The sequence below is a fragment of the Limanda limanda genome, chromosome 13 (genome assembly GCF_963576545.1).
Source record: "Limanda limanda chromosome 13, fLimLim1.1, whole genome shotgun sequence".
Taxonomy (NCBI): domain Eukaryota; kingdom Metazoa; phylum Chordata; class Actinopteri; order Pleuronectiformes; family Pleuronectidae; genus Limanda; species Limanda limanda.
The window spans coordinates 15,571,676-15,582,767 of NC_083648.1; the positions used below are offsets into that span (position 1 = coordinate 15,571,676).

Below are 11,092 nucleotides of genomic sequence, written 5' to 3' on the forward strand. Positions count from 1 at the left end.
GCGACAAACCCAGGTCTGACGTGATGCACAGGCACAGCGCCTTATTCTGAAGGATCATACACACGCAGATATGCAGCAGCAGTCCCCGATCAAGACGTTTATTTTAATGATTTATTGTCCAAATCCAGACAGGGACCTGAAAGTATATAAGTAGGATATCTGCCGGAAAAAGTTTTGCAGATTTAACCCGTGTCTGAATTCTGCTTCATCTGCAGATGCTCCAAAGAAAAGGCTGCCTATTCAAGAGGCACAAAGTACTGTGGAGGCCAGAAATAGCTCCAGTCAGGTAAGCATGAATGATGTAACAGGAAGAGAAAGAAGGCTGTCTGCCAAGTCTCGTAGCCTTACGACACTGACAGTCGCAGCCAGTGGTTATGAATGAATAACACCCGGGGTACTAATGACACCCGGGGCTGACTCAGAGCAGGAGCCGTCAGTGGGTGGACCTGGTGGGATGGAAAGAGGTGGGCATCGGTAATGGGTCTGACATAGAGAAGGTGACTTTGAAAGCCCTCAAACCTTCCTTTTGTCCACACATTACCATTATTCCATCTACAACAAATGTCCAGAGCTCCACACACTCATTTACTTTCGATAAATAATATTGAAGTCATTTTCTATACATAAAAAAGCCAAATATTCTGTAGTTTCACGTTTGGCCTTCAGGGATTAAGGACTGAGCATCTTTAGGTTTTGGAAAGCTCTTTGGACAAAAGAAGCAGTTTCAGGATTTCCCTTTGGGATTTAGCCAGTTGTGATTATAACTGGGGCTGCACAGAATGATTATTTAAATTGTTGATTCTCAACAAATCAAAAAGTGGTTGTGTCTAGAAAATGTTAACATGTCATCACAGTATCCTACCCCAAGTTTAAATCTTCACATTGTCTTGTGTTCATCAACTGTCTGGACCCCCCAAATGATTCACTTTATTAGAGAATTTAAAAATGTATGAGCTGGAACCTAAACCTTGGTTTTGTGCATCTTCTGACTTCCACATTTAAACTGCTCCCCTATGGACAACGTCATTGTCCCTCCCATTGGAAAAATATCTATATAAATGTTAAAAATGTCTCTCTTAAGGTGTCTGTTGAGGTTTTGTTTTGGCGATGGTAAAATGTTGCTGCAAACAGATTTCCCTACACACAGAAAAATAAAGAATCCAAATGAATCAAACAACGAATGGATTATCAAAGCATAGCTGTTGATTTTCTTTGGGTGGACTCACGCTTCACTTTTTATTTTCTGCCATTTTGAATTGAGAAACTAATCAACCATGAAAAACCCATTCTTAGTTGCAGGTCTGATAAGATTCCTCATGGGCCGTTTGGGGTCTTCTCTGACTCCTCAACGAAAATAACGAGGGAGAAACTTTTTGAGACAGCCTTTACTTTCAAGGCACGTCCGAGGGGGGGGGGGGTCCTGTCTCTCCTATTACCGGGTGTGACGTTGGGGGGGGGGGGGGGGGTGTTCCGGGGCAGTCACAGCAGCAGATGCTTATTCATCGCACTGACGGACACCAGCAGCATCATCAGGTGCTGTCAGGGAGAGTCCGGTGGGAGGAGGTGACGCATCGCTTGGGTTGGGGGTGGTGGGGTGGTGGGGGGGCGTGGAGAGATGACGCGCAGCTCCAGTCGGATGCTGAGTATTCCCTCACGACTACAGCAGAGCGGCGGAGGCGGCAAAGCGGCAGCGGCAGAGGTGCGGCGCGGCAGCGGCAGCGGTGCGGTGCGGCAGCGGCAGCGGCAGGGGCTTTTCCTCATCCTCCTCCTCTGACTGCCCACGCATGAATGAGCAGAGTGGATCTCTCACACACGCACACACACACACACACTGACACACACACACACACACTGACACACACACGTAGGGGAAGCAAACAGCGGTTTTCCCTCTCCTCCTCCGCATGGACACACTCCATGGAAACTCAAACAGCCTGCGAGCTCACAGCATCATCAGTCACACCTGCGCTAGCCGTGTGGCGTCCATGCCTCTGTCCCTGCTGTCACTTCAGTCCCCACCACCACCACGCTACACATCTCTGCTTGAGGTCAAACGGTGGACGGAACCAACATGTCGTCCGGCGGGGCAGAGGCGGGAGAAGTGTCCCGGTGTCCCCTCGGCTCCGGTACCGCTAACCCGAACCCGCGGTGTGGTTTCACGACCAGTCAGCACAAACCCAACCCGGTCCACACCGACTCTCCCGCGGAGCTGACAGCCCGCAGCCGGAGCCCGTCCGTCGGGCAACTGCTGCAGCTCCACCACGGAACACTTCCATAACACACACACACACACACAGAGACACACGCCGGTGTCCTCTCTTACCTCCCACGCACAGCAGGGACATCTCTGTCTGTCCTCTGTGCTCTGCCGAGCGCCCCGGGATGAGCTGGCTCCGCTGGTCTCCTGGTTACTGGGACAAACACTCGAGCTGGGCACGGAGACGAGCCGGCATCGTGTCAGCGGTTCCTCCTCGTCTGGTGTTCCTCTGTTGCTCTTTGTACGGGCAGGACGAGACACACGCACACACACACGTATACGCACACGCACGCACGGGAGTGAAAACCCTCGCCCTCCCCTCTCTCCTCCTCTGCATTGCCTCAGCTCTCCTCCGCTGCTCCTCCTGCGCGCTCAGCCATCTTGTTTCAGCGGCAGGCGGCGCTCCCTGCGCGCCAGGACAGCTCCGCCGCGCCGCCCCTGACGTCACGGTTGATGAGTAGCAGGCATGGGGGGGGCTGGGGGGGGGACGCTATGAGTGTAATTTACACGATGAGCCATGTGGCGACAGATTTAATTCAGTTCCATCCAACGCTGTTTGGATTATTGACCACATCCTTGGTCCCAAACGATCCAGACCTCAGAGTTCCAGACTTCCAGGAGACCAAACGCTCCAGATCTCCAGGCCCCAAATCCTCCTGAGTCCTCAACCCTTACTTTGTGCTCATTATAGAATAATAGGCCACGTTTGCAGAGTCAAATATGTCAAGGCTCAGATCCTCCTGGCCTATGCTGGGGTTCACGTGAGCTCAATTATGATAAAGCTTCAACTTGTCCTGCAACCAAACTAACAAAAGTCTGCTACTGTTTTACAAGAAGATAACTTGCATGCACAATTTGTAATTTGATAAATCCAAAAATGTATCTGGGAAATAGCAATCCGACTTGCAGATAAGTTTCGTGTTATTTCACACTTATATTTTTTTAGGGCCCAAGCACTGACAGACAGTGAGGCCCTATTGAAATTGTAAGGATTATTATTATTTTTAATGCAAATGAATTGGCTTTTTTAGGGCTTTAACATGTTCAAATTCTTAAAAAAATTTGAAAAAAATTAGAAAGTGGTGAAATTTACTTTTCGTTTATTTTCTGATATTAAGTAATTATTATTTTTTTATTTATTAATTTTTTGTTTGATTTTTTTAATTTAATTTTGTTATTTACCTCATGTGCAGAAGCAAACTGCGAACATCCTGCGCAGAAGCAATCTGCCCACATTAATTTAATCATTTACTTTTTTAATGTATTCATTTATGTTTGTTTTTGAATATACATAGTGTAGTATATTGTGCAATTAATAGGAGATTGAAGTCCTACAAATTTTAGTGGGTCAGTATCTTACCAAGGACACTCTGGCATGCGGATGGGGAAGAGCAGTGTTTGAGCCCCTAACCCTCCTGTTGGAGACCGACCACTCTACCCCCTAGGCCACACTGTCTGCTTATTGTCATGAGAAACTAAGTACAAAAAGAAGATGGACAAATTATTGTGTGTGTGTGTTTGTGTCAGTCTATGCTGCTTTTGATACACATTTCAGGGAAAACTATTGTATTTTCTACTTAACTACATATATTTGACAGCTTTACTTAAAAGTTACCTTTATATTTTTGGATTTCAGATACTTGATGACTTAACATGGTTTTAAAAACCCATTGTTAGAGAATAACCCAGTAGTTTCCAGCCTTGGCTTCTGTTGCCTTACAAGAATCACAGTGTGGGACACATTTCATTTAATATAATTTTGAAAATTGATGCATAACTTTCTAGTTTATATTCAGTGATCAAATAAATGACATATTGTTCCCATCAACTAGCACAAGGAGTAAGGGTCACTCATTACTCATTAATCAAATCAAACCTCCGGCCTCCTGAACTTTTACTTTGAAGGTGAGCTGTTTCTCTGTCCCCCTGGATGTCCTCCTTCAAGTTTAGTTTATATTATTTTTGAAAAAGCCTTATGTGCCCTGTGGAAATGAAATTCAAATAAATTCCCCTGACTGGAAACACTGGTAAATTGTTTCTCATTTACTTTTTACACAGAGCGATGCTGCTCACTGACACAAATTAACTCACCAGTATCCAATGTTCAGGATGTGCACGTCCAAGAATAGATGTGAGTCAGTATGTGGGCAATGTGAGTATATCTTGGTGTCTATTTTGTTACACTGGCAAGAAAGTGGATTAAATAAATATCCTGAGCCCTCCAGGGGAACGGGAAACATCAAATATGATTCCCATGAGTGCTGAGTCAGTCAGAGGATGACAAGAAAGAGAAGCGGAGCACGCTGAGAAATGATGAAGAATCAGACCACAAAGGAGGCTCAGCAGCAAAGAGTTTGACAGGATTTGTGCAAATCAATATGTTGAGATGAAACACAGTGTTCAGAGCAGACACTACAGAGAGTATACACATAAACCTCGCAGTATATATTAAGCCTAACATGATCAAAAACTGCAAATATCATCATCACCACTATCGTTGTCATCTTCCCACTTAGTAAAATAGTACTTTTCAATGCACTTATTGTAGCGACATGGCCAGTGACACTTTTCATACTGTGGATTTTTAAACATGTTGCCGCCAGACATTTTTATTCTTGTAAACTCAAATACTGTGAATGTATTAACAGCAGCATTTTATTAAAAACAAGAAATAGGTCATTATTCATTTATTATCAGGATAGTAATTATAGATAATAATGGCTGCAATTCAGGTAATTATTGGTTGCATTGTGGGTCAGGCATTAATATTGTTCCTGTTTCGTGCTCCATTATTAAACACACATCAGGTTTCACACCAGGTTTTCATAATTAAACAAACAACGTCTAAATTCTGGTGTGAGGGGAACAGGCAGAGAGTTGCTTGTAGTACCAATAATAAACATCAGGGGGCAGCAGGTTGAGGCAGTGACTGCTGTTTCAACTGGGAATACACAAAACGACGAAGTGTGTTGTTTACGCATACAGTGAGTCCAAGATGGCTGCTGGAGACAACAGCGGCAGGCCTCCTTGCCTCAACTTCTCCGGCGCGGGGCCTTTGGGGAACAGCCAGCCCAGTAACAGCGTTTTCTCGACGCCTGCGTCCAACGGCGGAGGCGCCGGTGCGGCCGGGGGAGGCTCGGGGGTCGCAAGGCGTCCCAACCCGCAGCTGGGGCCTGGCGGCGGCGGCGACAACAACGGCGTCGGGACCGGAGCACCGCCGACTGCGCAGAACTCCCTGCAGCAGCAGCAGCAGTCGGGGGCTGCGGCAGGTGCTGCGGCAGGGGGAGCCATGGCCACGCAGGCGTCCAACATGGCAACCGCGGCGTCCAACGCGCTGCAGGCGGCCGCGCCGACCGCCACCCCGGCGGCCGCCTCCGTGCTGGTGTACCGGGAGCCGGTGTACAACTGGCAGGCCACGAAGAGCACCGTGAAGGAGCGCTTTGCTTTCCTGTTCAACAACGAGGTGCTGAGCGACGTGCACTTCCTGGTGGGCAAAGGAATGGGGGTCCAGAGGATACCTGCACACAGGTAAGAGGGGCGATATGGGGACAATGTCTACCGGCTCCTTGTGAGTGTGTCTCGCGTCCTGTGTTGACCCGTGTGCCGCTGCTTGTTGACACCGGCAGGTTCGTCCTGGCCGTGGGGAGCGCGGTGTTCGATGCCATGTTTAACGGGGGGATGGCGACGACTTCCACGGAGATCGAGCTTCCAGATGTGGAGCCAGCTGCTTTCCTCGCCCTGCTCAAGTAAGGAACGACACATCATGTGAACTGACGACCTGCCTGTCATTAAAGTGGACGTGTGTTGTTATTGTTACATGCAATATTTTGTCATGTTATTATAGTATAGTATGTTATTATATTATTTAAAGATGGGCAAGAACTCAGTTTTGTGCAGTTATATTAAATTAAGCACATTATTCGGTAAATTCTATGTAAATATGGGGTGTAATATATGAGTAAGATATTAATAAAAAAGCATTTTTTATTTGCCCACTTAGACGATTTTCTTAAAGTAAAGTGCACATGGGGACAGAACTGGTACGTATAATTTAACGGATTGACTCGTATGCTTTTAATTGGTTTTTGAATCAATCAGCAAATCTTAAAGATGTAGGTTTGGTATTCACAGCTTTGGTGCTATTGCCTCAAAAGCCCTGTTTCCACAAGTCATAATACAGCTGCATAGGATACATAGATTTACTTTATTGGATCTGAGAGAGCAAGCAGATGAATAAGGGTAGATTAGAGCTGTTAGATATATGGAGGAGCCTGATGGTGCAGTGATGGATACGTGAGAGTGAGAAGTTTAAACTGTATTGTAAACATCTGTTTGACCTCATGAGAAATCTAGTGGCTTTGTGGATTGCTTGTACTGTAATGTATAAGCAGCAGGTAATGTTATAACTGGCATCTAAATTTAAGGCTCAGACAATGCAACATCAATCAGGTTAAGCCTCCATATCAATAAATTAGTGACATAGTAAAATTGGTCGGTCGTGTATAAACTGTTGTGATAGAGCAACTTGTAAAAGAGTTGTAAATATATTATTTGGTAAGCTTGATTCGCTGAGGATAAGCAGTTCCATTACAGCTTAATGTTTTAGTGGTACCAATGATGACTATCTACGCTCTGTGTACTTATTATGCTTGTGTATTTTGTTTGGAGTATATCGTCATAATTTTTCATTTGAAGAAAATATTTCCGTAAACATCTTGAAACGATGCACCTGGACTACAGGGTTTTGTTGAAGCCTATTTGATTGGACTCAAAAGCTTGAGTGGCATTTACAAGACATAAAGGGAGCCTCACTAACACAACAACAATTCTCCCGCAGGTTCCTCTACTCTGATGAAGTCCAGATCGGGCCTGAGACAGTGATGACCACGCTCTACACGGCTAAGAAGTACGCAGTGCCGGCCCTGGAGGCTCACTGCGTGGAGTTCCTCAAGAAGAACCTGAGAGCAGACAACGCTTTCATGCTGCTTACACAGGTCAGGTTAAACCCTTTTGAAAAACAACTACATACAGAGAGTACATGCCATGGAACTTCTTTTATTATCTAGTTTGACAGTCATAACTGAACACAAATATACACAATAAATCTATAAATACACAACAATGACATCCCTTATATAGCTAGAGAAATAGAGAAGTGATTTCAGTTTTATTGAGGTGAAACTAATATACCTGAAAGACTTGAATCGGATCCATTGATTCACAAACCCACCGATGCCCCACCCAGCATTTTCAGCAGTATCTGAGGAATTTCCAATGCTGGTATCAGAACATATCTACTTATTTAATCATAAACTCTTTTAACTCCCGTTGTCAGTTTTGTGGATTTGTCATTTACATATGTACAAATGCATTTCTCAAACTGTGATGTTTTTTGATTTTTTTTTCAGGCTCGGCTGTTTGATGAGCCACAGCTCGCCAGCCTTTGTCTAGAAAACATTGATAAAAACACTGGAGACGCTCTTGCTGCTGAGGGCTTTACAGACATAGACCTGGGTAAATTCTGCACTCTCACCCTCAATCTTGCTGTTCCTTTTGAAGGCTGTTTGTTTCAATGTGTTGTGTAGCAGGCCATTGATTTGTATGTCTCCCTCCTTTAGATACATTGGTGGCTGTGCTGGAGAGGGATACTCTCGGGGTGAGGGAGGTGCGTTTGTTCGGAGCTTCGGTGCGTTGGGCGGAGGCTGAGGCTCACAGGCAGCAGTTGCAGCCGACACCTGAAAACAAACGCAAAGTCCTGGGCAAAGCGCTCACACTCATCCGCTTCCCTCTCATGACCATCGAGGAGTTTGCTGCAGGTGAACGGCAACAGAGCAAACTGTCACTGTCTCTTTACTGCTCTCGCTCTTTGGCGACCTCAGACTCTTGATTATTGTCTGTTGGTTTTGTCAATGTCTCTTCAGGTCCAGCCCAGTCCAGTATTCTCACAGACAGAGAGGTGGTGAGTCTCTTTCTCCACTTCACAGTAAACCCTAAGCCCCGTGTAGAGTTCATCGACCGGCCTCGCTGCTGCCTCCGCGGGAAGGAGTGCAGCATCACACGCTTTGGACAGGTGGAGAGCCGCTGGGGGTACAGCGGGACAAGTGATCGCATACGGTGAGAGAGGAGCAGAACATTTTAATAATTTCACAGTCTTAGTATTTCAACCAAAAATACAAACTGAATGAATTGAGATGTTGTGGCATATTAATTAATATTAATGTGCAATTTACAGATGAAATTGGGCTCTGATTTCATCTGCCAAGATAATAACTGTGTAGTCAATGAAAATATATTCCCTGTTTCCTCTCAGCTTCTCAGTAAACAGAAGGATATTTGTGGTTGGTTTCGGCCTCTATGGCTCCATACACGGACCCACAGACTACCAGGTCAACATACAGGTATGGACCCTTCATAATTCAGATGAAAGTCTCATCACTTGGCAGCCATCTAGGCAAAACCATAGTATTTACGAAGAGACACAGATGCAATTTTAATGGTCACTGGGAAATAAAAACTGCATGAACAAAATGATCAGTAAAATCCAATAACATTGAATTAAATAAAAAAGAATTGGCCCTGTTGCTCCCCCTTAAAGTAAAAAAAGTATAAAATATTAAAAATATATGAACTATTTGCATCAGTGCAAAAACATGATCGGCTTGGTGCTATATTTGGGGTTTCAGACTTTTCTTGTCAGAAGTGGTGTGTCTGTCTTTTAAAGCGTCTCTGATCCTGTTTAACATATTCTGGATGTTTGTGAAACCTTCTCTTCATGCAGATAATCCACACAGACAGTAACACGGTGCTGGGACAGAACGACACAGGCTTCAGCTGTGACGGTTCAGCTAACACATTCAGAGTCATGTTCAAAGAACCAGTGGAGATTCTACCCAACGTCAACTACACTGCCTGCGCAACACTTAAGGTTTGGGAATTTTTTATGAATCGTTAATAAATAATACAAATCATTAAACTTGCACAATGCTATTCAGCAGTGCACTGGAGTATAGGATGTTTTATATTCCCCTTTATGGTTATAATGAGTTAATCTGATTTGCTTCTATTGAGTATTCAGCTTACTCTTCCTCCTCTTTCTGACGTACAGGGTCCAGACTCTCATTATGGGACGAAGGGAATGCGAAAGGTTACATATGAGTCATCATCCACCGGCACAAAGACCTGCTTCACCTTCTGCTACGCAGCGGGCAACAACAACGGCACTTCCGTCGAGGACGGACAGATTCCTGAGGTCATCTTCTACACATAGTCACCTCCGACATGGCAACGATTTTCCATCAAATGTGACTGACTGACACCAGCGCAGGGCCACACCTCAGCAGCCCAACTGGGGACTAATCTGTCAGACATCATACTGTTCCCTCCATATAGTGTCCTACCGTCGGCCACACGGGAAGGCAACTTCCTGTGTGTGAGGCGATGTAGGTCACTACATGGGGCGTAGCTCGTCATTTGAGATGCTGTCTCTCTTTCTTAGTGACTTCTTTTTATCCCATTGTGTGGTAGTGGTGCCAGTCTCTGAAACAGACATGACTGTAACAGACTCCACGGGGGAAGCAGAGAGGGAGGGAGGAGCCTCTTAGATCAATCGCAGTATCCATGTCCCTGCTGTGGATTGACGGCATAAGGCTTGACACTGAATTCTTCTTAAGCTGTATGATTCCCCTTCCTGTACTCGGCAGCATTTGCGCGAAGGAGAGTCGCAACTGTATGAATGTACAGTAATATCACATTTTGCCAAGAAACGATCCTCACCATTGTTCAGTTTAGACCAGCATTTCACTGACATGACTTCCATAGACTTGCAGACCTCATAGGCTTAACGGATTCTTGGCAAATTCGAACCAAACTTCATACTAATCTTAACATTATGGTTATGGTAAGCAATTTTCGGGTTTCTACATACAGTACAGTCTGTGATATCTTGTGTCCTTGCTTGGTAGTTGCCTATAACCAAGATACCTTGCACTTCTTGGCCTTCCATATGTTAATTTGGTTGTTCTATGGATGCACACTGATTCTTCAGATCTGTTTCTATTTAGCTTTGTTTTAAAAAGTGTTGGGGAAGAACTTTCCTTCTTGGTGCGGAAGTTAAAGGGTTGTATATTAAAGTGGCATTTATTAACATTATATATGTAACTTGAAATAACTATTGATTAAAGAGTGACGAAAACATTGTGATGCTTGTTTCTTTAACTCTTCATCTGTAGTAAGGATTGGTGCTTCTTGGCGTGTCTGACCTTTAAATGTAACAGTAGGCTAAGCCCAGTAAATGGTTAACATAGCTGAGCATAAAGACAGGAAATATGGAAAGCTTGGCTTTGTCTAACAAAAAACATCTATCAGCACCTTTATAATCTCACTAATCTATGTTCTTTTTTTCATGGGATGAAATGTGAAATTAAATAAAAAGTTAATAAATAAAATCCTGAGATTGTAATGCCAGTGGTACAGAAGAATTAGGCAAGTAAAAGTTAGCAGGAATGAATTCAGTGAATGAGTGAATTTAAATTTTTCAGTGAACTATCCCTTTAATAAAGTACAAAATCGGTTGACGTGCCCTCCATCTTGTAGAGGGATGTTGTGTTTAATCTAGTTTCTCTCTGTCGTGTAATTAGCACAAAAACCTTAGGTAACATGTAACAAACAATTATTTTCATCATCACTCTACCTGACAGTTATTGACTTTGATGAATTGAGTATTTAAAATATAAAAATAATGAAATAGCCTACTTTTATTCCATGAGTTTTTTAGTTTCCATTAACTGATAAATTAGCATGGCAGACTGGAACATCGAAGCTTCAACAGTTGCCTTA

General features: G+C 44.3%; 2 protein-coding genes across 2 annotated transcripts in view; one reads left to right on the top strand and one right to left on the bottom strand.

The window, feature by feature from the left end:
• Positions 1–2,345, bottom strand: part of LOC133017515 (protein unc-13 homolog A-like) — a 28,152-nt gene extending 25,807 nt beyond the window's left edge. Inside the window, exon 1 of the mRNA XM_061083622.1 lies at positions 2,324–2,345. Within this exon, the coding sequence (XP_060939605.1) occupies positions 2,324–2,345 (22 nt within the window). The remainder of the gene's footprint in view (positions 1–2,323) is intronic.
• A 2,880-nt stretch (positions 2,346–5,225) lies between these two features.
• On the top strand, positions 5,226–10,451 carry LOC133018685 (BTB/POZ domain-containing protein 2-like). The gene is made up of 9 exons (XM_061085104.1): positions 5,226–5,785; positions 5,884–6,003; positions 7,095–7,251; positions 7,666–7,771; positions 7,876–8,073; positions 8,179–8,371; positions 8,568–8,655; positions 9,036–9,182; positions 9,363–10,451. The coding sequence occupies exons 1-9, from the start codon at positions 5,253–5,255 to the stop codon at positions 9,522–9,524; spliced, it is 1,704 nt and encodes a 567-aa protein (XP_060941087.1). The 5' UTR covers positions 5,226–5,252; the 3' UTR covers positions 9,525–10,451.
• Positions 10,452–11,092: the final 641 nt, after the last annotated feature.

Excerpts from the sequence above, each read along its gene's own strand:
- LOC133018685 (XM_061085104.1), top strand. The coding sequence starts at position 5,253 with ATGGCTGCTGGAGACAACAGCGGCAGGCCTCCTTGCCTCAACTTCTCC. Across the intron at positions 7,772-7,875 it reads CTTTACAGACATAGACCTGG|ATACATTGGTGGCTGTGCTG; the intron begins GTAAATTCTGCA and ends TCCCTCCTTTAG. Across the intron at positions 8,074-8,178 it reads CATCGAGGAGTTTGCTGCAG|GTCCAGCCCAGTCCAGTATT; the intron begins GTGAACGGCAAC and ends ATGTCTCTTCAG.